This window comes from Hippopotamus amphibius, chromosome 14 (genome assembly GCF_030028045.1).
Source record: "Hippopotamus amphibius kiboko isolate mHipAmp2 chromosome 14, mHipAmp2.hap2, whole genome shotgun sequence".
Lineage (NCBI taxonomy): Eukaryota > Metazoa > Chordata > Mammalia > Artiodactyla > Hippopotamidae > Hippopotamus > Hippopotamus amphibius.
The window spans coordinates 68,725,213-68,752,016 of NC_080199.1; the positions used below are offsets into that span (position 1 = coordinate 68,725,213).

Below are 26,804 nucleotides of genomic sequence, written 5' to 3' on the forward strand. Positions count from 1 at the left end.
AGGTACTTCCGTAATACCCAAAGAAGTCATGCATTCTAAAGCCTGCTGATGTTTAGAACAATACCTAAACCATTGTGGGAAAACGATTGACTGCTGTACTTTTTAAGTATGTCCTTGGAAGGAAATGAAAGCTTTCTTGAGAACCTAGTCAGCCTTTGTTATCTGGCAGCTTTCCTTTGTGTCCTGATTTTTTGTGCTCTGCCAAACGCACACGTTTGTGCTACCTGTTTCTTCCCTGAAGCAGCGGAGTTTTGTCAACCCGTGATCGTCCGTGTTCCTTGAAGGCAAAACCTCTAAATTAGATTCTTTCCCAGTGAGACTTTGCTTAGAAGTCAATTTGCATCATTATTCTTGAGTGTCACTCAATCCCTTTATAACCATGTAACTTCTGCTTGTCATTTATCATGATAATCATTCTATCTGGTTACTTTCTTCTGCACCAGAGTCTGAGTATTTATTCCTGGTCTTATAGTTAAGGGTTTTTTTCTCCTTGGTTTCCCTATTGAATTTTTTTTTTTCTCGAGGTGACAGGGCAGACTCAAAGATGATTTTGTTTGGAGAATTATCTTCCCAAGTCTTGTCTTTACTTCAAGACATGAAAGCAGTGACCCCCCAAATCTCATTTACCCCATGTCAACACAGGTTTGGGTATCTTTTCTCAGGATGAGACTCAGCTGATCATTCCTCTAACACAGGAATCTCTGTTCCCAATCAGGCTTGATGTCCACACCACAGAACATTTAGATTAGGGTGCATGACTTTCTGGAAACTTCTTTTGTACACGAGCCCCTCCCCCCACCAAGAACCTGGTCCTTCTGTTTTAACCAACAGGTGATGAGCTGGCCAGGACAGACCCACCTCACACAGTGCCCTTCTGAACTGACCATGGATATTTTCCAGTAGAGCAGTTCTCCTAAACCTCTTTAATTATAAGAACCACCCAGGGTACTTATTAAAAATATATATTCCTAGACCCTCATCCCAGACCTACTGCATCAAAACATCTGGGGAAGGGGTTTGGGAAGTTGAATGTTCAACAAGAACCCCCAAGTGATTCTTATCATAGGGAAGGCTAGAAACACTACAATAAAACATTGCCCTCTCAAGAAGATGTTGGACTATGTTATTTAATGACTTTCTAGAGTTACTAATTACTGTTTATTACCATCTGTGGCCCCTTTTCTTAAATTATTCCTTGAGTGTTAGAATCATAATCAGCGGAGATGCTTGTTCAAGATGCAGATGCCTGGCCTTTGAGATCAGAATCTCTGGGGACCGGACCAAGAAACCTGTTGTTTTTCACATGCTCCCTTAGACCAGAACCACTGATCTAAGGGCATCTATCCATAGTTCTAGAACAGTTCTCCTCAAGCTTTAATGTGAATACAAATCACTAGGAATACTGGTAAAATGCACGCTCTGATTCAGTAGGTCTGGGGTGGGACCTGAGATTGTACAAGCTCTCAGGTGATTTTGAGGCTGAGGGTCTGTGGACGACGTTAGCACAAGATGCTGGAGGACTTCCCTACGCAAAATGGCCCAAACTATTGGACAGCACAGAGCCTGTGACTCTGTTTGGATGGGAGAAGAGTGGACCCCATCTAAGCCGTGACTAGTCTTAATTTCATTAAGGGGGCACAGGATAATTCAGAACAGAACCTTACCCATTGTGAATGACACACCTGGCATTCTCAGCTTCATCCCTGTGGGCTGCCCTGTAACTCCACACCTTTCCCTTTCCCAGTGAGACCCTTCCAGACTTCCTGACCCCTGAACCACTTGGGCCTGGGCTGGACCCACTGGACTAAAGATGTATACATATCCTTGTTTCTGCAGGAGTGGGATAAAGTCAGGCATAAAAGGAGCCTTACCCAAGGAGAGAGCTACCAAATTTTATTTCCAATCACACTTCCATGCTTTTTTTTTTCTTTTATTTCTTTTTCTTTTCTTTAGGAGAAATTTGTACCCATTTTTCCCTTTTGGTTCTTAGGTAATTTATCTATTTCTTATCTATCTTTCAGATCATTTCCATTTCGTAGCTAATGAAAACCAGGTGGTCGTGAGTTGTTAAATGTGAACTCTTATTCTTCTTCCAAAGTCTGCTTTCGGCTGAGTCTCAGGATGACAGTTTGTTGTTTTTGAAAATTTGAGTTAGGACCAAATCTAAGTAGGATGGATATTTGTTGTTTTTTCAAGACTGATTTATCTTGCTAATCTGTCTCCTCAGAATGTTAGTTTAATCCTTTGTTCCAAATGCTACATTGCACAATTACTTCAAACACTGAGCCTCTGGCTTTTCTTCAGTAATTTTCTTATCTAAATACCAGAGAATGGCCAAAAGTTTCTGGTCTGTGGACTCACACCATTGGGATCGCCTGGGGATTTTTTTTTTTAATGCTTCAGATTCTACCTCCGATGATTCTAATTCCGCTGGTCAAAAGAAGGACAAGGATTCGGCATTTTTCAAGAATAGGAAAGTCTGTGCTTTATCCTGAAGGAAGACCATGGGCCTTGGTAAACTCTTGGTCTCTCCTGCCTTTGGCACACGAAGCCACTACTTTGTGCAGACCAATCAGTAGGTATCAGAAGTACACCTGACAAAGATCGTGTAAGCTGGGACTGTCCTGCCTACCCCTCCACCCTGCTTCCCCAATCCACCCTCAAGCTTTGTGGACTGGACTTCCACATCATATCTCAAGTCATTCTTCACCACCCTTCCTTGCCTAGATTAGCCCCAGAGTGATCTTTTAGACTTACAGATCAGAACACATCAATGCCTTTGCTTAAACCCCTTCAGTAACTTCCATCGTGCTTAGAGTAAAATCCAAACCCCTCATTTAGTCTCCCCAGTCCTGACTTGATCTGGCCCCCACCTCCCTCTTTCCTCTGATCAACCCATGCCTGGTTCCTTCCTCTGTTCAGAGCTCACCTTTGATGTCCTCTACTCCCAGAGACCTTCTCTGACCACCACTATCAAGAAACCATTCATCCAGCCACTCACTCTCCCAGCATCCTTTCACCCCTTGGCAAAGCACTTAGAAAGTCAGCTCTGGTTCTTGTTATTCTTTTTTTAAGGCCCTTATCATCTTCTATAGTATAAACCCCATCAGAGCAGGTACCCTGTCTTCTGATTTACTGGTGCATCCTGGCACCTAAACAGTAGGGACTTGGTAAATATTTGCACAATGGATGAATTTAAGCTGAGCAGGGAAATATGAGCGGAAGTGAAACAGCACAAGAGCAGAATTGTTTTTGTGCAGGGAAATTAATGTTCTAAAGCCCAGAAACAGGAAGATACTTAGTGCTTGTCAGAAACCAAAATGATGTGTCCAGAGGAAGCGAGAGGAGCTGAGGTGGGCAGGGGCTTTATAGATTGTGCTGAGAATGTTCTCGAAGAGCAGCGAGGAGTCATAGAAGGGTTTTAAGCGGGGAGTAACAACACAATCCTGACACATTTTCAAGAAATAGAAATGCTTGTCCTAAAGTTGTGTCACACTCACAATAGTAGGTTAAATGGTCACCCAAGATGTTGACTTGTAAATGTGACCTTACTTGGAAAAAGCTTCTTTGCAGATATAATTAAGTGAAGGATCTTGAGATGAGATTACTTTGGATCATCCAGGTTAGCTTGAAGTGCCTGATCACAAATAACCACCTAAGAAGGAGGCAAAAGAAGATAACACAGAAACACTAAGGGGAAGTCTATGTGAAGATGGAGGCAGAGGTCTCTGTGATGTGGCCAGAAACCAAGGAATGCCTGGAGCCACCAGAAGGTGGAAGAGGCAAGAAAGAGATTCTTCTCTAGCCTTCGAAGGGACTGTGGCCCTGCAACACCTTGATTTCAGATTTTTGGCCTCTAGAACTATGAGCAAATATATTTTGGTTATTGTAAGTCAATAGACTTTTGGTAATGTTATGGCAGCCACAGGAAATTAATACATGCACTTTAGAAAAAAGAGAAATAAATAGAAATTGAGATGATGTGTACCATCATGCCCCTCCATGGGCAGAGGTTGAGTGTGAGATGGGAGATGTTCGTGTGCTGTTTCCTCCCACGTGCTGTGGATATTGTCATCACTCTAATGGATAAAGGTAAGCCTGTTTCATACAACCTGCTGCTCAGGTCAAGTTAGCTACTTCATTTTATGGTCAGCTTAAGAGGGAGAGCCATGCATGTTGTGGAAATAAACGAAGACCAACCAGTGAGAACCAGTGAAGGCTATTTATTGTGAGCTTGTTAAAGCAAAGGAGTCAGCCACCATCATTTGCATTTTGGCAGAGACCCAAAGTCAGGCAGAGGAGTGGGAAAGCTTTATAGTGGGAAAAGGGAAGGCTTCAGGTGTGCCCTGATTGCTGACCTGAGGAAGCCGGAGGAGGGGCAACTCCACTGTTTTGAGGCAGTGCTCTCTGGCTTAATGAATAGGGTTGCAAATTTCCAGTTTCAATAGGTGAGAACTGAAATTTCCTGCCCAGGTATTTGCACTCAACTAAAATGGCTTGGGTAGCACTATTTGGGGATTGGTTCCAAAAGTTTCATCACAGCGTTCCAGTGGTACCTGGAAGGGAGAGGACTTAGAGTACAGCTGATTACAGGAAATGCTCCCAGCCCTTGTGCAACCCTTGGATTTGCTCAGCACTGCATGGAAGTCCTCTTTCTCTACACCGTGCCACCATGACCTCCTCCATTTTGCAAACTCTCAACTAAGAAACCGCCGGCATTTCAAGACCCCACGTCACCTTATCTCAGAGACGGCAAAAGCAATGGATACTGATCCAATTTGAACAGACAATTGGAAGACTTTCAACACTGCCAATCACATCATCTACACTGCAGTGGATGCACAGACATCCGAAACTATCAATTCATGTTGGCCAAATCTACAGAAATAATGTGCAAAATGCATTGTTTAGGTGGTTGGGGATGGCTTCATTAATATCCTCAAAGAAGAATTTAAGAATTTATTGGAGGCTATTGGAAACATCACTAATGGAGAGATCCCAAAATGGTTCTTAACCAAGGGCTCTGCCCCCCAGGGGACATTCGACAGTGTGTAGAGACATTTTTTGGTCACTACAACTCGGGAGGTGCTACTGGCATCCAGTGGGTAGAGATCAGGGCTTCAACTAGCGACTGGCACTGAACAGTGCAGCTGATGTGGGATAAAGGAAAGAATGAGATCAGTGTCAGGAAATGAAGATCTGGTGGAACAAGGCACAAAGCAGCTTTTCCTGTCTAGTGTTTGGAAGCCTCCCTCTTTTTGCTCTGTTCCCCCAGGGCTAAAATTTGGAGACAGCACGATGAGCGGGCTGTGAAGGAAGACACTCGGGGTGACAGACATAAGATAGCAGAAGCCTGGGATACCAGGCAATCTCCTAGAGCAACCCCCCCACCCTGACCCCCATATAACACTCAGCTCTTACATAGGGAAAATTAACATTTATTTGACAGGAGAAAAGAAAGTATTTGGGGAAGAGAATCACTCATGCTATTACAACAGTAGATCTAGGACTCCCCTGGTGGTCCAGTGGGTAAGACTCTGTGCTTCAAATGCAGGGGGCCCGGGTTTGATCCCTGGTCAGGGAACTGGATCCCACATGCATGCCGCAACTGGGAGTCCACATGCCACAACTAAGAAGTCCAAATTCTGCAACTGAGGATCTTGCATGCCGCAATTAAACATGCCGCAGCTAAGCATGACATAGCGAAGATCCTGCAGGCTGCAACTGGGACCCAGCAAAGCCAAAATAATTAATTAATTAAAAAAAAAATAACAGTAGATCTGAGTGGTGACTCTTGAGATGTCAGGACGGAACATCCCAGCGCCAGAAAGCCTTCTGCAGATGTCGTACAGAGGGTCAGCGCTCAGCCAGCAAGCACCTCCAAAGCTGGTTCGTGTTAGTTTCACAGCCAGCAGCCACGCCACGGGGAAACACGTGCGTGCCACCTGGAGTCCTGAGCTGCGTGTTCTGCAAGTCGTGGTGGGCCCGTCTAGGTGCTGGGTTTGGACACACGTGGCTATATTTTTAGAAGGTACTTTAAAAATCTCAGTTTCTGGGCCTTTACTCTCCAGCTAAGCCACTCCAGCTGATGCCTTTGCTTCCAGCTCAATCTGCTACCGACTTTATTTTCTAAAAACTATGGTTTAGAATGTTTCGATCTCCACTGGTTTTTTCCAGACCTGCTGTATTTGGAGCTTAGGAAAGTAACACTGGTTCCAAACCCCACCACCAAAAGGAAAGGGCGTTTCACTGTAGTGTCAGGATTGGCTCTAAATCTAGGTGGCACAGAAACACGAGGATGGACCTCTGTCCTTATCAGAGCATTCAACCGGTGAGATACAGACCGACCCTTCCTGCAGGAGCCTACGTTTGAATTTTCCTATAATACTTCTTGCAGTGCAAAAATCACTGCAAGTAAACTTTAGCTGTCAGTCACACCACAAATGGTCTTTCAGCTCACCCACACTAATAAGCTGGAGGCTAAGTAGGATGGTCAAAGCTTCAAAACCCATGAGCCAGAAGGTGGTGAATCCCTGGAGGTGCTCAAGAAGAAGCTGGCCAAGCCCTTACCGAGACAGGAGGGGTGGGTATCTGTGAGTTGAGGAGAGCCTTGATTGGATAACCATTGACAACCTTGATGTTCTCGGAGGGTTCCTTCCAACCAGAGCATATGAACATGTGAGCGCTACTTGTCTGACAGTTAGAGAGCTAGAATTGCAGGTTCTCTCTTTTGGCCGCCGAGCTTGCACCGTATTTGTAAAAAGTCTCTAGAACTAAATGTGCTCCCTGACCCTCTTTTGCACATAGCCGCAGAGAGGAATATTGTTCCATTTGGAAGCTTTGTACCTTTGCCAGGGTAAGGGGAAGCTTGTCTTTGTAATCAGGGTGGGGAAGAAAGCACAAGGCATCTACTGCTGATAATGGATGCTTCTGGGTGAACTTGTCCATCTCCTGAATAGCTCAGAACAACTGAATCTGAAGCAGTGATCATCGAGAGGTCTCTGCTTGAGAGTGATTTTATTCTACTGGTTTTAAAAAGAGATTAGAGGAGTAAAAACCTCCCTTGTTTAAAGGATATCCTCTAGCCAGCATGCAGCATGTCACTACGGCTGCCTAGGCATTTAGGGGACATCACCTTTGCCTTTCAAAAGATACTAGTGGGCTCCTTTGAATGCATGGACATCTCTGCTGTGTGAGCTCAGGTGAGCCACTGGTCCCGGCAGTGGAGTTCTGTAATCATTTCTATTCTTTAGCACCTTTCCTTACATATCAGCCCACCTACCAACTGTTTCTGAGTCGGGGGAGAATCTGTGTACGTGGAGGTTCTCATGCCACTGGGAACATAGCCAAAGAGCGTATTTGTCCAGTTTCCTCCCTCTCTACCCGCATCTGGGTTGTCTCTAAATCTGGCCATCACAGAAGGCCTGTTTCTTGATGGGGTCCAGGGTGAAGGTGGAAAATGTCTTAGCTTCTGTCTTACCAAATTCCGAGAACATCTGTAAAGCTAACGTCAGGACAGGCCATGTGGAGAATGGTACTTTCCCCCTCATAGAGCTATTATTATAGGGATTTTATGAAGCAGAGATTTCAGCAGACCTTGCTTGCTTGCTTGCTGTGGGAGGTTCAGTCATTAGAGGCCCAGTTGATGTGTTTCCTCTGATTTTCCATACTTGGGTAGGCTGTGATCTTCAGTAGCAAGAGAAATGACTGTCCTGAAGCTTCATTCACGTGGCTCACCTACAGTCCTTCAATCTCATCCTCTTTAAGAAGTGTCCGTGTTGTCCAATACCCCCACAGCCAAAGGAAATGCAGCCCTCTTAACACAAGGGCGCCAAAAATATCAGAATGAAGTTATTGCCCCCAAAGGCAAATGACCCCAGAAGAGAAACGACGGCGGAGGGTTCTATTTGCTTCCTTGCCAAACGCTGTGAAAATGTCCCTTGTGAGAACAAATAAGGTTTTCTATTTTACTGGCCATTTACATCATATTACTCAAAATGTTTCTAAATTGTGGTTTTAAGCTGACAAAGATTTTGGCGTTCTCTCCAAAGTAATGAAGCATTTGCCCTTCACGGCATCTTTCACCATCATAAAATACCATTCCCATTTAAATTAATTAAAACACTTAAAATCCAAACTTTAATGGGAAACATGGTTGGAGTCTTTTTGTCTTTTTTTTTTTTTTTATGATTTATGGCTTGGCAGTGCAATATTCTTCAATTGGTTTTATTTTGACCCTGGAAAAAAAGGAGTTACTATCATTGTTTTGTTTCTGTTTTCCTGTATTCAGCCCTAGCCTTTCATAATTATCCTGATCCCCTATATGACTCACGAAGCTCTGCCCTTATCCTGAAGGCAAGTGGTATGAGATTTGTAATGCTTGTAATTATCTTTCAGACTCCACGATCCCCCAAGCGATTACTTCACTGTAATTCCACTTCTGAAAGAGAGTTCATTGTTTCTTTTTTTTTTTTCAGATGCAGTAAGCATCTTGATAGAATTGCAGCTTTAGTATTTAAATTTTAATTTAATGTCGATGTGAGAATTGATTGTTTGCCGTCCTTCCCATTGTCCGCCATCACCCGCTTGTCTGTCTGCGACCATGAGCACTGGTAACAATTGTCCAGCCTTTATTCCCAGTGAAACAACCTGCTGAGGCCACCACTGCAGATCCTGGGGTGGTGAGGAAGCCACTAAACTGAGGGACTTAGATTCTGATGCCAGTCATTTAGCCTCTTGGAGTCTCGGTTTCCTTATCTGTAAAATGAGAGGCTGGATCAGCTTAGTGAATAGTGAGCGTTCACAAGTGAGTAGTAACAAGATTGACAACAATGTGGGCCAATATTTATTGAGCAGCTATTACATGCTTTTAAATATCAGGACTAGGTGGTACCCAAGGGAGTAGGGGGTGGGGAGGCAGATGAATAAATGAATACTTTTGATAGATTAATAATATGGTGAGAACTAAGTTCAAGAGAAGCTGTAGAAGCTGTAGAAGCATGGCATGAGTCCACAAGGTTTTTCAATACTCTGAAAATCAAATAAAACGCCTACATTTGCTCTGGTAAGACGGAGCTGCCCGACAAAAATACCTAGTTTCTTTCTGGTAGCTGGAAAAATGTCAACTTAGTGTGGTAAAATTGGTTTTTTTATGCTGATCCAGAGCCCTGGTTGGTGGTTGGAGCCCAGAACTAGCAATTCTGGCACCTGTGGCAGACAGCATGCGACAAACCCTAAAATCAACTTTTTAATTCACATCGCGGCTCACAGATGGGTGTTATTACCAATGTGCACCATCTGGTAGCTTTCTATTTTAACCATTCATCCCTGCTAACTAGATACTGGGCTTTTTTAATTGTTATTTTAAATTTATGTGACCTCTAAACATTCATGATCTAGGACAAAACGTCTTGGTCATCCTGCCCTCATTGTAGTTCTGGTTTTAATTGAAAGTGAGAAATGTATTATTACTTTATGCAGTTTGTTTCATAAGCCAACATTTTTCAAACGTGAGGTCCACGAAATAAAAATTAGCAGAAAAGAGCCCTCGCTGGTTAAAAGATTCCATGCTGCCCTACCAGGTGGTCGGTGTTTCTTGTTCCAAAACCGCGTGTGTTCCCCCTCATGCCCGCAGAGCTCAGTGCCTGGCAGGGAGCGGACACTTGGTAAAAATGGAATCGTAAGCATGCCAGCGGACCGGCAGCGTTACAGCCGTCCGATTTGGTTGCTAATGTACTTCCGAAAGGCCAGACCAATGTCTAAAGGCTAGACAAACTCCAGGATGTGTTGTCAGTTGTGTGGACAGAGCCTTGAGCCAAGTGGATGTCCTCTTCACATGGTCCAAAGATCAATTTTGTGAATTAAAAACCTCGGTAGACACCGTCTCACGCACTATTCACGTGGTGGTTCTGATCATGTCTTTTGATGTTATTATGTTATGTGTCTTGCTTACTTCTACCTTTTAATTTGTGCTGATATGTTCACATGCACAGTTTTGTTTTGTTTTTTAAAGAAACTGGAATCTCCTGCAGGTCTACCTGGGTAGGACCAGAGCAGCCAATGGTGGTGGTGGCTGGGGGCGGATGGTCCTGGAACCAAATCCCCATGGATACAGAGGGACAACTGTATTTACTTTGATGTCTAAGATGCCCACTGTGCCCTTTCTGGTTACTTTCTTGGTTCTGTTGTCATAGACATGTGCTGGGCTGGCAGGAAGCATGTGTGACCGAGGATGGCTGTATATTTCTATTTCCAGGTTTATTGTACATTTTGAATGGTATGTGCCGTGACCCTGTAATGATGTGTGGCCTTTCTTTTTTCCCCAGAATGTCGAGTGGTGAAGTCCACTTCTTACACCAAAATAGCTTCATCATCCCGCAGGAGCACCACCAAGAGCCCGGGACCTTCCCGGCGCAGCAAATCTCCGGCATCCACCAGCTCAGGTAAAGCTGCAAAGGAGCCTGAAGTGACTGCCTTGTTTCTGACGCACGATGAGCAGAGGGTGTGTGGAGCCCAGAGCGTGAGGTTTCAAGAGAGTGTGGATTCCGGTTTATAATTTTAGAACATGTTCAAGTGGTGGAACAGATTTGCCAGAGTCTAGCATGTTGGCTATAAGAAAAAGCATCAGGTTTGGGAAAAATTAGTAAAGATTCAGAAAACCCAGACTTGCCCACAAATAGAAGTATACTCCCGACTTGCATCATTTCTGCCACAAAAAATTGTTTCTTAGGCTAAGGGTCCCCAACTCCAGAAATCTCCGTTAAAGCATTTCTTCTACCTGGGTCTGGCTAGTGAGGAGGTGGCAGTTTGTATCTGCTGAGCCTTTGTTTAACACACTTTTTACTCTGGCCCGAGCACGGCTCCGGGGCTAAAGGCAGTGAGAAGGAGAGCCTGGCGCTGGGGTAGCTGCAGTGAGTCTGGACCTGTGTCCCATCTGTCCTTGGGCTCTGGTGCTGGTGTTGGAGCAGGATGTATACTTACAGGACGACCGCCTCAGCCCCGCCTTTTCCTTCTTTGGTCTTAAAACTGACATGAATCAGTTTGTTTGTTTGGGTCTTAGGTATAAGGTCTATTTCATGATGGAGGGGAATCATTTATTAATTGCTATAAACTGTTGAATGATACATACATTGTCACCTGATTTCACAAAAGCAGGAAGCTCTTATAAATAGGGACCAAGACCTTTAGGGTCTATATTGAACTTAGCAGAGTGGTCCCAGAGGGATGTGAAAAGATCTCTGGGCTGGAGCTATAGGGTCTACCTCTGGTGCCACTACCCAGTGTAAGTTATAACCTCCCTATTTAAAAATGGAGGCGCTATAGTCTATTTTTCCTAATAAAACCTAAAATTGAAATTTGCGAAGTGAGTCTAGGAAGAAGGGACGTTGGCTGGACAGCTAGACCACCCGGCCCACCTTAGTTTTCTAAGAGTTACCTTCCTCTGGGGGCTTTGCTAATTACTGCTCTTTCCTAGACAGGTCTGCAAGGACCTTCTTCTCACTCTGTGGTAGCACCAATGAGCTGCCACTGTCCCCTTCCCACAGCATGGCCTCCATCGTAACCAGTCAGGGAATAAGTCTCAGAACGCAGCTGGCACTTGCGATGCAGCTTGTGGGCCTCACTGAGTTTTGGGGGCTGAGAGCTCCTCCCTTCCTAGGACATAGCTCACCTAGAGTGGAGGGAACACTAACGTGAGACCTTGCTAAAGGGTAAGGGGTTGAGGCTCAGAGTTTAGCGCCCATGAGAGTCATTTGGGAACTTGGTAAAGTTTGTCATTCTGACCCCAAACTCTCTAGATTCTAAAAACAAAAGCCTGTTTTAACCAGTATTCCAGGCAGTTCTGATCAGATAATCTGTGCCCCAGATTTAGGGACACAGACGGGTAAGGAAGTGGTTCCCAAAGTGTGGTGCCGGGACCAGCAGTATCACCATTACCTGAGGTGGGGCCCAGCAATCTGGATTCTCACAAGCCTTCCAGGTTTTTCTGATGTTCAGCTAAGTTTAAGAACTACTAGATTATGGATTTAAAGAAAAAAGAGGGAATAAATATGGGAAGTCATTTGACCTGAATAGTCCGTGGAAGATACGGCTGCTCTTCATCTATTGGCATGACAGAGGTGACCTCTGTGCTGCCTCCCTGCTTGCCTGCAAGAGGCAATGTCCATCTTTAACCCTGGCAACCCAGAGCAGACTTCAAGATACCCTGAAGTGTAGCAATGAGCAAAGGAGAGTGCCCGATGCCAGCTACCTTTTCTACCTCCTTGTCATAGCCTGCTTTCAGAGAACCAGTCCCTGAGAGAAGAGAGAATTTATGTCTGAAGATCACCTCTTCTCTGGAAGCTGATGCTGGGGAACGTCTCTCGCTTCCAGAGAGACACCACCTACACGCAGACGTGGGTGGTGCTGGAATCGCTTCCCGTGAGGCTCCCCTGGGAGGCTGTAACTTGCTCATTAATCAACTGGCAGGTTAAAACGGAGCCCTTTGAAGGAAGTTCAGCCTTGACCAACGAACATTCCTCATCTTTTGGGACCAGACCTGGGCTGTGGGATGAAGTCCCATGGATCAGGAAGGGAGAAAAAGGCCATGGGCCTAGCCAGCCTGTCGTCCCTGAAATGTTGGCGATGTAGTAAATCGTGGAAGGCTCTGAAGGAGAAAGAGCCCTCACATTAGCTGAAACATTAACCATATGACTAAAAAAAGATCAATATTAAGAAACAACAGTAGTCCCCAATCCAAATGCACTTTGATATTGAAAAATTCTGCTTAACCTTTCCACTCTCCTTCTTCTTAGTGTAAACCATGAATTTTAAAATATCAGGTGTAGTGGAGGGGAAGCACCTAATCATGGGTGATTAGTCAAAATCTTATGTCTCTTATATCACAGATATTTCAAGAGAATCAATATGCACTGTTGTCATTAACTTTTTGTCCTTGCCCTTGGGGTTGTTTTTAAGAGCTGTAGGCAGTTAGATGCTCTTAGGTTTAGGCAGGAATTTCTTTTCTTTTCTTTTCTTTTTGCTTTTTGTCTCCCTGTAAGTCAAGGAAGATAGTATATAGGTCAGATCCTTGTGCACTTGTCAAAGGACAGGCTCGGGACCAGGAGAAGTTACTGTCAGCTGCTAAGGTTTCCATGACATGCAAAAAAGTGTCCTCATGCTTCTGTCTGTCTAATCATGGCAGCCAAGACTGAATGGGGGCCTACAGGAGGAAAACATGGTAATACAGAACAAAAAAAGGGAGAACTTTTGCAACTCAGAAATAAATAACCTTGTAAATAGCGAAGAGCCTATTTCAAGAAGGAATCTACAATTTCAGTTAAGGAAAAAAGGATCATAAATCTCATCTTAAAAAGGTAATTATGAATACAGGAAATTGTTTCCCTTTGGAATTAATTGGTCACACAGCCACTATTCAGCATCTCTTGAGTATATAAATCTTATAAACATATTTAATTATAATCTTATAAATAAAGATGAATATACCCTTTACCAGAAGTAATTTTGGAAACTCAAAAAAGGAGGTGGGCAAATGTATTAAATGTACTTGTATTTGTCACTGCCAGTGTTTGGAACCATCCCCTTTAGAAGTTTTAAAATGGATGGGATACGTTACCTCAAAATCGATAGATTGCTTCGAACAAGCGTTTCTATTTTCTGTTGTTTCTCTGAATCCTTCTTCCACCTTAGTTAAAACCCGGTTGATGGACCAGCAATCACTTGGGGTGTGTGATAGGTACGCCATGCCAGGGGTTATCATTTCCATACAGAAAGCAGAATCCAGTCCATTCTGAAATCAAGATGTTCTTGGAAAATTAACACTTCATTCCAGGTATCCTTTAACTTCTAGGTCAAAATTAATTAAAAAGCACTGATCACGTCTTGTTTAATATAAGCTTTTTATGCATATGAAGGGTTCGGCTTTCTGCATTTTGATTTAGAAGACATGCCCTACAATCATTTCCTGGTTATATAAGAGCTTATAATATGCAGTGACTGGCTCTTGATTCTGACTCGCTACCAAATCTTCCCACCTTCCTCTGGATGATTCTAATTTGGAGAGGGTTTATAGAGCAGCAGTACCCGGTCACAAATGAAGTGGATTACACCAGGGACCCCAAGATCACTCCCTTTCCCCAAGACCTAAGCCCAGGGTTTAGGAAGTGCAATTTTATGTATCTTTTCGGGGCAAGTACAGCTGCCAGATGTGAGGGGATCACCTCCCTTGGGCCCCTCCGGTGAACTAGCCTAAGACTCCTGTCTCTATTCAAGTTTGTCTCTTGAAAACGTGGAAAGGAGCAGTGAATAATCTTTATATTGACTGCATCTGAATTTTCTTAAAATAGCCTGTTCAGTGTTTTCCATAAATCGTAGGACTGGAATGTGAATAATTTTCCTTGCATACTCCTGAGACATTGATGTTGCCTCCAGCCCCATTCCACCATGAACCTGACTTTTTAGCATTGAGTCTTTGTTTTCCCTCCTTACACATGAACCTAAAATTTGAAATGATTTCTCCTTCAGTTTTAAATTTTCTACTTTCAGCATTCACCTTCCTGCCTGGCACAGAGACTGGAGCATCGTATAGAGCTGAGATTTGTAGGTTCCCGTGCTGTTGCTGATCACGCTGTTGGCTTACATTTAAATGAAACATCAGAGTTTACGTATTACGTTTATCTCTTTGATCTGTTTTGATCCAACAACCTCCCAGCAACAAGCAAGACGAAACATTATTCTTTGTTCTATAATAATATACTCTAAGTTTTAAAGGAGGAAGCAGGGGCAGGGCTGGGGGAACTGCCTGGCCCAGAGTCACAGAGTTAATAGTGGCAGCTCAGCGCTGGCACCTGGGGCTTCCAGTGCTCTGGGAACAGCAGGCTGGTCATTCTTGATACCTGTTTCTTCACCTCTGCTTATTAAAATTTTGATCTTCAGGAAATAACTAATACAGTCCCTAGTTTAAGATGGACATTTACAACATCATAATCCTTTGCAACAGAAGCCTAAGCGTTAGTCCCAGGCACTGGCATTCCGGGGGGTGAAATGATTCACTGCAACTTCATGATGTATGTCAGCGGTAGACAGAAACCTTCCTTTGTAAGTCAGTGTTAGAACAAGAATGAGAACCCTCGGTAAATCTTCTCTTTGTTCCTTACTCATTCCTGTTCTTGGGACTAGAAGAAGTTAGAGGTGATTTATTAATGTAAGGTGTTTATTTACGCATTCAGAAATATCAAGTTCAAGCCTCCTAGTGTCAGGCACTTGACTAGGTGCTAATAATGCAGAGATGAAAGAAACCGCCCCTCCACTTGAAGAAGCACATAGGTCAAGCCCCCAAATAATTTATAGGTAACATGATTCACATAGCTGTTGAATTATTATTAGTCTCTGTAACAGAAAGGGTCCAAAGAAGGCAAGTTGGAGCTAGAAAAAAAGAAACCAGAAGTCTTAATGACACGAAGAATAAGGAGCCCCCGGACAATTGTGTGCTGAGACATTGAATGAGGTATCACTAAGAAATGGGGAAATAGGTTTTAGTTGGGTCTTAAAGAAACAAAAATACGTAAGAGCATCATAAAGTTTAATATGGGTTGAACCTTTATTCACATGTCTGTCTTTGGAACACAGACATCTCATAAAATGTGTAATTTAAAAGTGAACTTCTTTTCAACAACTTCCTTTATCTACATAGGGAATTTATAACAAAGTATCTCCCCAAATAAGAGCATTCTGTGCACTCAATTTCAGTACGAATGGATAAGGTTCAGTTTTGCTTTATATTGTTTTCTTAATATTAAAAGTAGAAGAAAACTGCGTTTGCCTATCTTGAATTTTCATTGCTGCAATCCTCCTTAAAAACTTAGAGATTTCAACACGTTGACCTCATCTTGGATACCTTAGAAGATCATGGGTTTGCTTGTTTGTTTTACTTTTATTCCCATTTAGGTGGACGGCCAGTCTTTTTCTTGTAGAGTGACTCCTGTGTAGAATGTCTCTCTATACAAGCCATGACAAATGTAACTGAGTCCCCAGTGGGTGCCTTACACTCATCAATTCAAGCATGAGCTGACGCACTTTCTTGCCCTCCAAAAGCTTATAGCCTAAGGTAGAAACACTCATGGCAACAGCCATTCATTCATTCAATGTGCACTGAGAACCCAGCATGGACCAGTGATGGGAGAGATGCAAGAGTGAACATCTGAAAGAGGGAAATCTGGATGGCTTAGTTAGTGACCTTCTACCATGACTGAAGCATCATTCTGTATTTCCCAGGCTTAAAACTTACTTGTATGTGTCTCTGGAAATCCTGAAGTCTTTTTGTTTATGATTGTCAAATTTCACTTTTTTACAGTAATTTAAAAATATTTTATGCAACATATGCAGATAAGAATCAAAGCTGGGGAAGCAAAGAGAATTTTAATCAGCTTACTGGTCCAATTTGTCAATTTTAAAAATTTTTGTCAAACACCTTCAAAGGCAGATTGCTAGCTATTAATTTTTAGCTGGCTTTTTCCTAAAGTGTAGAGATTTCAGCCATATACATTCTATAGAGGATCTTTTCTGCTCTGGCATTCCAAGGGAATTGTTGAAAGCAAAATGCACGAAGAAAATCAAGACGGCTGATGATTCATCCCGTGTGTTTTTAGAATTTTTTGCTGCATGTAAAGCTGAATCCTCCTTCCATTCTCTTTCCCTGCACCCATCAACTCCCCCAGCGCTCACCCTTAGCAGGTGAATGTTTCCAAAGTTACTTTTGAACCATTATCTTGACCCACTCTCTTTGTGGGGGCAGCACCCTATGTCAACTGCTTTTATCAACTCCTCACTGTTAATGCTCCACGTTAATTAAGTAAATATTTCCTGAGCAGCTACTGTGTTTCAGGCATGTCTTAGGTTGTAAGGATACAAAGATGATTAAACCTGCAGTTCTTGTCTTCAAGTTGGGAGACAAATATATGTAACACTTACTCTGATAGTGTAGTAAGTGCCATGACAGCCCAGAGAAAGAAGGAGCTAAATCTCATGAATAGGGTCAGAGAAAAAGACTTACAAATTGGGACGTGAAGGATCTTCCCGGGATAAGAAGCACCAGCAGGGCATCACCACCTGAGAAAACAACAAGAGTTAAGGCACAAAGGCATGGAAGTATATGGCATGTTTAAGGAGAGTTGCTGGTCCAGTAAAACTGAATGACAGAATTCCAGGAAAGGGGGACGGTGGTGGTAGCCCAGTTGGTTGTGCTGGGATCACACAGGGCCATGAAGGCGTGACTCTGTTATAGGTATTAGGGGGCGAAGGGGGATTTTTAGTAAGGCCATGGTTTGATTTTTGTCTGAATTTTAGAAAGAGTGGTACAGTGGTAGGGAGGATGGCTACACATGAAGGGCCGAGGGCCAGGAAGGCTCCCTGAAGCCACCATAGTCATCCTGGAAAGGATTGTTAGGACAGAATTTAAACAGCAGTGTTTGAAATGGGGGAGACTTTGAAAGGGAAGTGACACCGGGAATTTAACTGGATATGAGGCGAGAGGAAGAGAGAGGGATCAGAGATGAGGAGCAGGTTCGCCAGTTGAGGAGGAAGGGTAGGGAATGGGTCCCATTTTAGACACGCCCAGTGTGAGATGCTTCGGAAGCATCAGTGGGCAAGTAGTAAGGAACGGAGTGTAAGTCAGATTTGAGCCGACAGTATGTATTTGGGAGACCCTGGCATATAGTAGGGATTTAAATAACAGAAATGTAAAATGCATCTCCCCTCAACCCAAGCAGAGATTTGTAAGGTAAGGAGCAAACGGAACCACGGGGAACTTCTGCAGTTACAAGAGCACATCAGAAGAGGCAGGACACAATGAAAGTGCAGTAACGGAAGTCAAAGGGGCAAAAGTTTTGAGATGGAGGAAGAGGCCAGAAAAGCTAGGAGGGCAAGTAGCACGAGAACCAAAGGGAGGTCATGAGAACCGAAGGGGGGTCATGAGAACCGACGGGGGGGTCACAGGGTTTGGCAGCGAGGACACTGCTGGTGACCAGTGGAAGGTCCGTTTCAGCGGGCATGCTGTCCCAGGGGGTCGTTACGGGACTGCCCTGGGGCTGGCTCCCAGGCTTAACTCCAAGGGCGGGCTGCCCTGCAACACCTGGTAGGGTAGGGGCAAAGCACCCAGAGCCCATCCGTCCCAGCACCCTCATTCACCCTGATCCTTGGTTCCGTACATGCCTAATTCCCTCGTACTAACCACGGTGTATTCTGGCATCCCAGCTGACACATTTTCATAATTTTAAATCAGAGGACTCCCGATGAGTTTGTTTTACTGTCGAATTAGCGATCTCTTTGCTTTTACCCGGAAATCATCTTTGACTCGGCTTCCCCTCCTCTTCCACATTTAGTTGGTCACCAGTCTTCCCGGCTCCTCCTTTGCTGTCCTAGGACTCCTGTGTCTCACAGCTGCAGAAACCGCTTGCTGGCTGGCCTCCTCCCTGCCTTTGTCCTCTGCTCCTTACATCTGCTCTGCTCGCTGATGTCAGGCTTGTTGCAGTTACTTACTGGCTGCTAAATAAAGTCTGAATTCTTTACTCTTGGGTGGAGAACTGTTTTGATTTGGCCACAACCTTCCTTTCCAGCTACGTCTCCCACGTCTCCTCTGGACTCGTGCCCCAGCCTGTAAACCAGCGTAAATTTCCACCAGGTAGCCCTTGGGCGTTTCCACCTCATGCCTTTATTCCCATCACTTTCTTCCTCTGTCCCTTCCGGTCAAAAGTGGACACACCCAGGGTGGCCCCGCCGACCTCTGCGAGGGTCTTTTCCACCTCCCCAGTCCTGTGACAGTTGATCTGGCTCCCAGCTACAGGTGACATGCTATGTCACCCTCCCAAGTCCTAAGGTTTCTGAGGGCAGGTGTTCTTTACACATCCTATAGTGCCTTCAAGTTCATGGTCCCTGCTGGGTAAATGTTGACCGGATGAGTGAGTTGAGGAACAATAGGATCTTTTCAAGTTGCCTAGATTTCCTGAGGTTCGAGGGCCTTTTTGTAAAAATTTATTAAAAAATTAATTCACAGAGCCATGTTCCTTTCTCCATCTGCACTATTTCTGTTGACCCCCACTTGCCACTGTTCTCAGTAGATAAAGTAGTCCCTTTGAATTGGACCCACTGTCTCTGTTTAAGAGAATGCAGACGAATGGAGAAAATCAGGGCTCCACTTCCCCAAGAGCTGAGCACCTGTGAAGATAAAATTAGGAAAAAGCCTTTTTTCTCGAGTCCCTCCCACCCATTAGACACTTGTCTGTTTTCTCTTTGCCTCAGTTGACTCCATCTGCTTTTTCTTTCTTTTTTTCCTTCTCGATCATGTGGCAGCAATGGACAAGGGCTGGGAAAACATATTTTAGTATCTACAGCCTCCTCCACGATCAGGGAGGGAGGGAAAGTCTAGGGCAAGCAGCCAGATCTCCCGGGCAGCAAGCCTGAATCTCCACCCCCTGAACACACAGACATGGACGCACAGACAGGCAAATTCGGGCCCCCTCCTATGCCTGCAAGCGCAGCGGCATAAATAAATGAACCACCTTACGTGCAAAAAGAAGATAGGGAAACAGCAAGATAGGTTTTCACATCCTAAAGATTAGTCATCTTGTAATGAGATAGTGTTGTGTGGAGATTGTTCTAACTTCTGGACCTGTTTGAATCATTTAAACACGTTGTTTTCACTTGCTGGCTGAGCCTTTTACAGATGAAACTGTGAAGGGAAGAAACCCTTTAAGTTCACAAAGGGTTTGCTAAGTTAACATTCACGTGAGCCTGAAGTCATTTAAAGGAGCAATGAATTCTAACAAGGAAGCCAAGTATGTCCCAATGCTAGAATTTTTAAAGTAACTTTTATATTCAATTGTAAGTGTTGGAAAACAGGGCCCACTAGACAGTCAGGCACATGGTAAGTGTACCCTGTGTGCTGACCAGTTGATTATAGAATCCTGAATTCACGGCTCCAATGAGTAGAGTAGGATCATGGATCTGAAATGATGAAGGAAGAGGTGAGGTCGGATCTTTCATGGGGAGTAATGTGCTGTGACACATTCAGACTGTTGTGTCCCTGATAGGCTTACGTGCCCCTAAGAGGAGCATGGACTAAAGATGGTAGAAATCAGCCTCACAGACTTCTTTTTCTTTTCTTTCTTTCTCTCTCTTTTTTTTTTTTATAAGTTTACTTATTTATTTATTTATTTATTTATTGGCTGCATTGGGTCTTCATTGCTGTGCGCAGGTTTTCTCTAGTTGTGGTCAGCGGGGACTACTCTTCGTTTCGGTGCACGGGCTTCTCATTGTGGTAGCTTCTTGTGTTGCATGAGCTTGGGCTCTAAGCACTAGAGCTTTAGTAGTTGCAGCATGAGGGCTCAGTAGTTGTGGCTCTCGGGCTTAGTTGCTCCGAGGCATGTGGAATCTTCTCGGACCAGGGATCGAACTCATGTCCCCTGCATTGGCAGGCAGATTCTTAACCACTGTGCCACCAGGAAAGTCCCAGCCTCACGGATATCTTCCACAGCTCTTTGGTGGCTAGTTATGTAATTGATCATCACGGGTTATGCGAATAGGCCAGCCTCAAGTTTAGCACTTCTCATTCAGGAGGTAACAAGCAGAGCAAAGAATAGGATTTAAAATGTACCTGGACGGATCTGAGCAAAGGAAACCAGAACTGGATACAAAGCAGTGGATCTGATGAGTATGGTAGTGATTCAGATGTCAGTGACTTCTGATGGAAATAACTAATTGTTAGACCTGCTTGGCCATTTAAAAACAACCATATGAAGTTGAATTTTTCCCATTCAAAATAAAGAATTGTTTAATAAAGCCCTCTTCTGTAAAGTAACATCATTCGTTAGTTGAATTTTAACAAGTTCTATTAAATAAGTGACAAAGCCCTTTTTATTGGCACTCAGAGACTTCTGGTATTACAGGATTAAAAAACAACTGAACTCAGTACATGTGTCAAACTTACTTATGAAATAAAATTAATTATTGCAGCAGTGATCCAACCGTAAGGTGTGTGGTGTTTCCTGGAGGTCAAGAACCATTTTAAGAAGTTGCTGATGCTGTTTAGGGGGCCAAGAGGAAGAGTCTGAACAGAACTCTGACCTGAAGAATACAGGTCGTTCCCAACTGACAAGCGGGTTGTGTTCCAAAAATGTTTGGTTGTAAATGACTTGTTTGGTACTTGAACTTCGTTTCTCCAGAGAGGTGGCAACACAAATAGAAGCCACGAGCCTAGTGGCTGTAAGTATAGGAGGCGGGTTCGAGTGCCCCAGTGAGAGAGAAACCTGCACACCCTCACCTCTGCAGACAGGGTGCAAGAGTCCTGGATATGGCCCGAGGTGCCAGGACAGGCCATTTGTGGGAAAAGTGTGCAATTCTTTGAGTAAGACGTGAATGAGACTCAGATCTAGCTTTGCTGCCTTTGAACTGTTCGTCTTTGGGCAAGTTACCTCTCTGAATCTCAGTTTCCTCATCTCAAACAGGAAAAATGACACCAACCTACAATGCTAAAATGTTTTCCTTTCTCTTTCCTTCTTTTCTTTCTTTCTTTCTTCTTTCTCTTTCTTTCTTTCTTTCTTTCCTTCCTTCCTTCCTCTCTTTCTTTCTTTTTCTTTCTTTCTCTTTCTTTCTTTCTTTCTTTCTTTCTTTCTTTCTTTCTTTCTTTTTCTTTCTTTCTTTCTCTCTCTTTCTTTCTCTCTCTCTCTCTTTCTTTCTTTCTCTCTCTCTCTCTTTCTCTCTCCCCTTCTTTCCTTCCTTCCTTGCTTTCTTCCTTTCTTCTTTCTTTTCTTTTCTTTTCTTTTCTTTTCTTTTCTTTTCTTTTCTTTTCTTTTCTTTTCTTTTCTTTTCTTTTGCAGGCTAAGTTTACCAAGGTACATACAATGCAGAACTGAAGTCACCTAAGATGCTTCAGTTCAGTATGTACAAACTCTCTATGTCCTTCCAAATGGCTCCTCCTCTAGCCTTAATCCTCTTCCACCAATCAATTAACCACATCCAATAGTTTTTACCTCATCAGTCTCTCTGGAATGTTTCCATTCCTCTTCACCTCCACTGCACTACCCTAGATAGAGCCACACCACCTCTCTGACCACAGGACCCTTAAATGTGCCCCAGTCTCTCCTACCTGGACATTCAGCTAAGGGATGTCTCTGCTTCCATAATTGTTCCCCTCTCATCCATTCTTGACAGGGTAATAGCTCGTCAGAGCTTTTTAAAATGCAGATCTGGCCCCCTGGGTTCCGGCTTAAAATCATTCAACAGCTTCTCATTGTGCTTTGGATAAAAACCAAACTCCTTAACGTGAATTTCAAAACCCTGCGTTATATGACCCCTGCCGCCTCCTCTGTCCTCATTCGCAAGGTCCTTCCCTCCAACTTCACTTGGCTTCTGTGCTAACTTGTTTAGGCCCCTTCAAAGCACCACACTTGCTCCCTTCTCCGTGCCCAGCTGTGAAACAGGTTGTCCTCTTGCCTTGGAACACTTTCCCTCATCGTGCCCTACCCTCCTTCCCCTGGAGAACTCTGACTAATACCTACTCAACACCCTCTCTGTAGGGTGTAGCACAGTCTTGACCCCATAGGTTATTAGGATTCCAATAGCAACACCCAGTGCTTCCGCCCTCAGCATGCTTTGTTTTGACGACTAGTTGAGTTGTCTGATTTCCCTGCAGGTTAGAAGGCTGGAGCAGTAGGGAAGGTGGTGGTAAAGTGTGCACAGATTTCAGGCTCCACCCTGTATTCGCTGCTCAAGTTACTCCTCATCTTTGTGCCTCCTCATCTGTGAAATAATACTGCCTGCCTCACAGAGTTATCCTGAGAGTTAAATGAGATAATATTATGTGTATGTATGTGTATGTATATATGCATATATGTGTATATATATAAAAAGTTTAAGTGCGTTGAGTCCATAGAAAATGTCTTCATTAAGCTGAGATGCCCACATAGTAAATACTTAGTAAATGCAAGCTTTCTGTTGTTGTTTTGTTTTGTGTTGTTTGGTTAAGCTGAGTATTCCTAAGGCTGTTTTCCAGGGAGCACACTTTCTCTTTTTGTTTCACTGGCTTGGTAAGATTAGAGTCCCAAAAGTGAAAATGTGAGTACTGTGTTTGCTGTCCCATTTGCTCATTTTTCCCCAATGTGCGTAGCCTGTAGGAGTGATGTAAAGACGTAAAGTGATGTAGAAAGCGGGCAATGGAAATATTACATTCTTAAAGCCTGTCTTCCAGTCAACTCCTGGGGATCCCCTGCCTTATTAGTTGTAGATTCTGCCTCTGCCCACAGTCCTTTAGTCCTTACCTATTTCAGAGCCCTTCCTGTTAGAGGCACTGGCCAGGCAGTGCAGTGCCAGGAGGCCCAGGTATCAGGCTGGTTCAACAAAGACAGGACCACAGAATGCAAGCAAATCAAAGCATTCTCAGTGCTTCCTCTTTCAATCTACTGGAAAAAAAAAAAAAAGTGTGCGTGCACGCGTGTGTGTTTTAGATGGAGTCACCAAATACACTTCAAAGGCAAAACATAAATTAGTGCAGCATGAGTTCTGTGACATTTGTTAAAGGTCTTTGGAGAAGATGACAAAACAAGGAGCTTCCTATTTCCATAGCCCCTAAGGTTTGGTGCAAACATTGGGTGTGAAAAATCAATAAACATGTACCTTGCCACTGAATTTTGTGAGGGTGGACTTATTACCCCTTGTTACCGGGTAGTCACCAGGCTCTAGAAGAGTTCTTGCCGTTTTGATTTTCATATGAGTCACTGGGTCTCTTACCCCCAGAGGCACTTCATTATGATTCAGTGTAAAGCACTAAAAGGACTCTGCTTCCGGGAGTTAGTCGTGGGGTGAGGGTTGCGGTGGTTCCGCGTTGGCATGAGGCTTAATTGACACCTTTGATGTAGCCTAAGACAGAACCCGCACCTCCCACTGCTGCCTGGAAGACGTCAGCCTTACGCAGAAAAGGCATCTGCTGATGAATCCTGCATCTCATTCAGCCTGCTCTGGGAACAGCCTTAGCCATCCCTAACTAATCCAACCGCTTCCCTCCTCCTCCGCGGTGCTGGGCTTAGTGCTGAGAAGGGATTCTGCCTCTTGCTTTTGTCAGGTTAGACCCTGAGACTGTGTCCATGTTAGAACTCATAGAAGGTAAGTTAACTGCATGATCACTCTCCCTCATGGAAAAATGCTTATTTTGCACCCTGGAGAACGTGTGTGTCTCATTGCTAATCCTACTTCGTTGGCTGTGGATGTAAAATGTGTAAAAATGTTGACATTTTTACAGGGAAAATAGTGCTGACCTGATACATCTTTATAGAGTCAAGTGTTTTGGTGTTTTATCAGTTCTTAGAGGGGCTGCTACTCAGAGAAAAGAATGGCTTACTTGAATTCTGTGCCTTTGATTCCGTTGAGGGATAATGTATAAAAGTCTTGAGAGTAAGGTCGATTCCAGTGATTTAAACCTATGAAAAAGCAGCTTTTGTTTCCAACAGCAGTACAGACCAACTGTGAGGAGTTCCTGGGTGTCTGTGCCAAAGACTTTGTCCTGCTAGAGGCAGGTCCTTCCGAGTTAGGCTGGGGGATGCACAGGGCACAAGTGGATGCAGGAACTTCTAGAATTGAGTCCTTAACTCTAAAAAGACAGCAGTTTGTTTCACTAGTCACTGGGAATATCACTTGTGAGCTGTGCTAATATTTACTCCCACTGGGTTGTACTGGGAAGCTAAATTAAAGAATTAAGTATGAATTTCATTGAAAATGTCTCAGAACCGCATGCCTAAAATCTCTGAGGGCACAGTTAAAAGCATCCTTAATAAATTCATCAGAAAAATTGTGCAAAGTATATTATTTTTTTTTATGTAACCTGCTGCTATATTCAACACGAGATTAACAAAACAGTGAATTTCTGAAGGTTTCTCCCTGAAGCTGTTTTTCAGGATTATAGTTTAAAAGGTGTCTGGAATTTTAGCAAATGTCCCTCTTTAATTATTTATCGCTCTGAGAAGATTCATTTGTCATGAGAATTCTTTAATAAGCCACTTTTTCTCTCTGTCATTCTCTGTGCTTCTAGTTAATGGAACTCCTGGTAGTCAGCTCTCTACTCCGCGCTCGGGCAAGTCTCCAAGCCCATCACCCACCAGCCCAGGAAGCCTGCGGAAGCAGAGGGTAAGGAAATGAGAGAGCTCCTTGTTTAAGACCTGTCCGTGTCTCAGTGCAGATGGTACAGGAGCCAGCAAATAGCCCTCTCCTGATAGCACTGTGTATCTCTGAGGAAGAACCAGGTGAGGGCAGGAGGTGACCGACAGTGGGCCACTCATTATGGCTGTGGTTTCTCTTAGCTGGGACTCAGGGCTTTAAATTTCCCTGTAAACTTGTCTTGATCTTAATTCCAAGAATAGACAGTTGCTGCTTCACTTTTAAATACCTCACTTTTTTTGTCTCAAATGCGCAAAGACTTTACTGACACTGGTTTGTAAGCTTCCTTAGCTGTAATGAGTTTCCTTGGAGATATCATCCCTGGTCATCAGCCTTCCTTAAAGAAGGGAAAGGAAAAAGTGCCTGGGTTGGAGAGGCGGGTGGGTGCTGGTGGGAGTTGCTTTAGGGCAGAGGATGGTGGTCCTGAGCCGCTGAAGGTCTGTGCTGCAGAGATGGGTACGTGTGACCTGTGTTTTTGTGAATGAAACCCACACCGAGCATGTACTCTTTCATCACGACCTGCATTTATCTTGGAGCTTCGTGTGTAATAATGGGGAAGTTGATTGAGTTTGGAGACCAAAGTCAAAAAGTTACCGGAAACAGTGTTAGTTTCTCTATGCTAAGGAAGGGGGTGGGATGGAAGAACTACTGTTCGGATCCCCTCACAGCCTGTGTGGTTTGTCTTTTCCAGTAAGACCAAGGCAAGAATAAAAGGAGTGGGACGGGGAGCAGGGGGATGGTACGGTGGCGGCAACGGGGCGGGGAGGGGGCGAGCTTTCACTGTCCTGATTTCACAGGAAGGTGGGGAGGGATGTGTGCTGTTAGGCGGTTTCAGGATGCTGCTCCCTGAGCGTTTTAATAAGCTAGGGCTCCTTGGCAGCTTTTGAACTCAAAGACTGGATTCTTGAATTTGGGTTCTTGAACTACGTGCTTTAAAGTGAAAATTCTAGCTGATTCACTTTGTTGTGCAGCGGAAACTAGCACAACAGCGTAAAGCAATTATACTCCAATAAAGATCTGGAAAAAAAAACAAGAAACGAAAATGAGACTTCTACATTCCATACATTTAAACTGCCTCCAAGAGGGACGCTCCTCTTTGCAAGCCTCCTGCCAAGGTTGTGTCCACATGCCCTCTAAAGTGCGGGCCAGGGGACTGAGTCAGCCCTCATTTCCCTTTGGAGCCTGGCCTGCCACATAGCAGGTTGTGTTGTCCTGTTCCACCGAACCTCCTGGCATCAGGTCCAGCTTGTGTTGATTATCGGATGAGGCCTGGAGCTTGGCATCAGCTCCTCTACTAAATGGCTGTGTTATCTTAGATAAGTCTGCTATCCTTTCCAGGCCTCAGTCAAAGCAAAACAAAACCAAAGGCTCTTTCCAGATAGAAAATCCAATAATTTGACTCCAGTTCCAGCTGAGTGTCTTCACTATGGTTTCTTCTTAGCCACAGTCTAATTTGGCATTTTAAAGTACAGGAATCATTAGTGAACTACCAGAAGAAGCATGGGCCAAGTTCATTTAATCTCCTAAATACTTATGGTTGAGTAGAGGAAGGGGTAGTGGGTGATTCTTTTCTTATAAATGTTATCCAGTGAGGCCCTCATTTATATAGG

General features: G+C 44.0%; 1 protein-coding gene across 3 annotated transcripts in view; it reads left to right on the plus strand.

Annotated features, from left to right (window-relative positions):
- The window catches only part of DCLK1 (doublecortin like kinase 1), a 324,120-nt gene that overhangs the window by 221,720 nt on the left and 75,596 nt on the right, over window positions 1-26,804 (plus strand). For all 3 annotated transcript variants that reach the window (XM_057707600.1, XM_057707601.1, XM_057707602.1), the window contains exons 5-6: window positions 10,326-10,442; window positions 25,070-25,164. In XM_057707600.1, coding sequence (XP_057563583.1) covers window positions 10,326-10,442; window positions 25,070-25,164 — 212 coding nt within the window. The remainder of the gene's footprint in view (window positions 1-10,325; window positions 10,443-25,069; window positions 25,165-26,804) is intronic.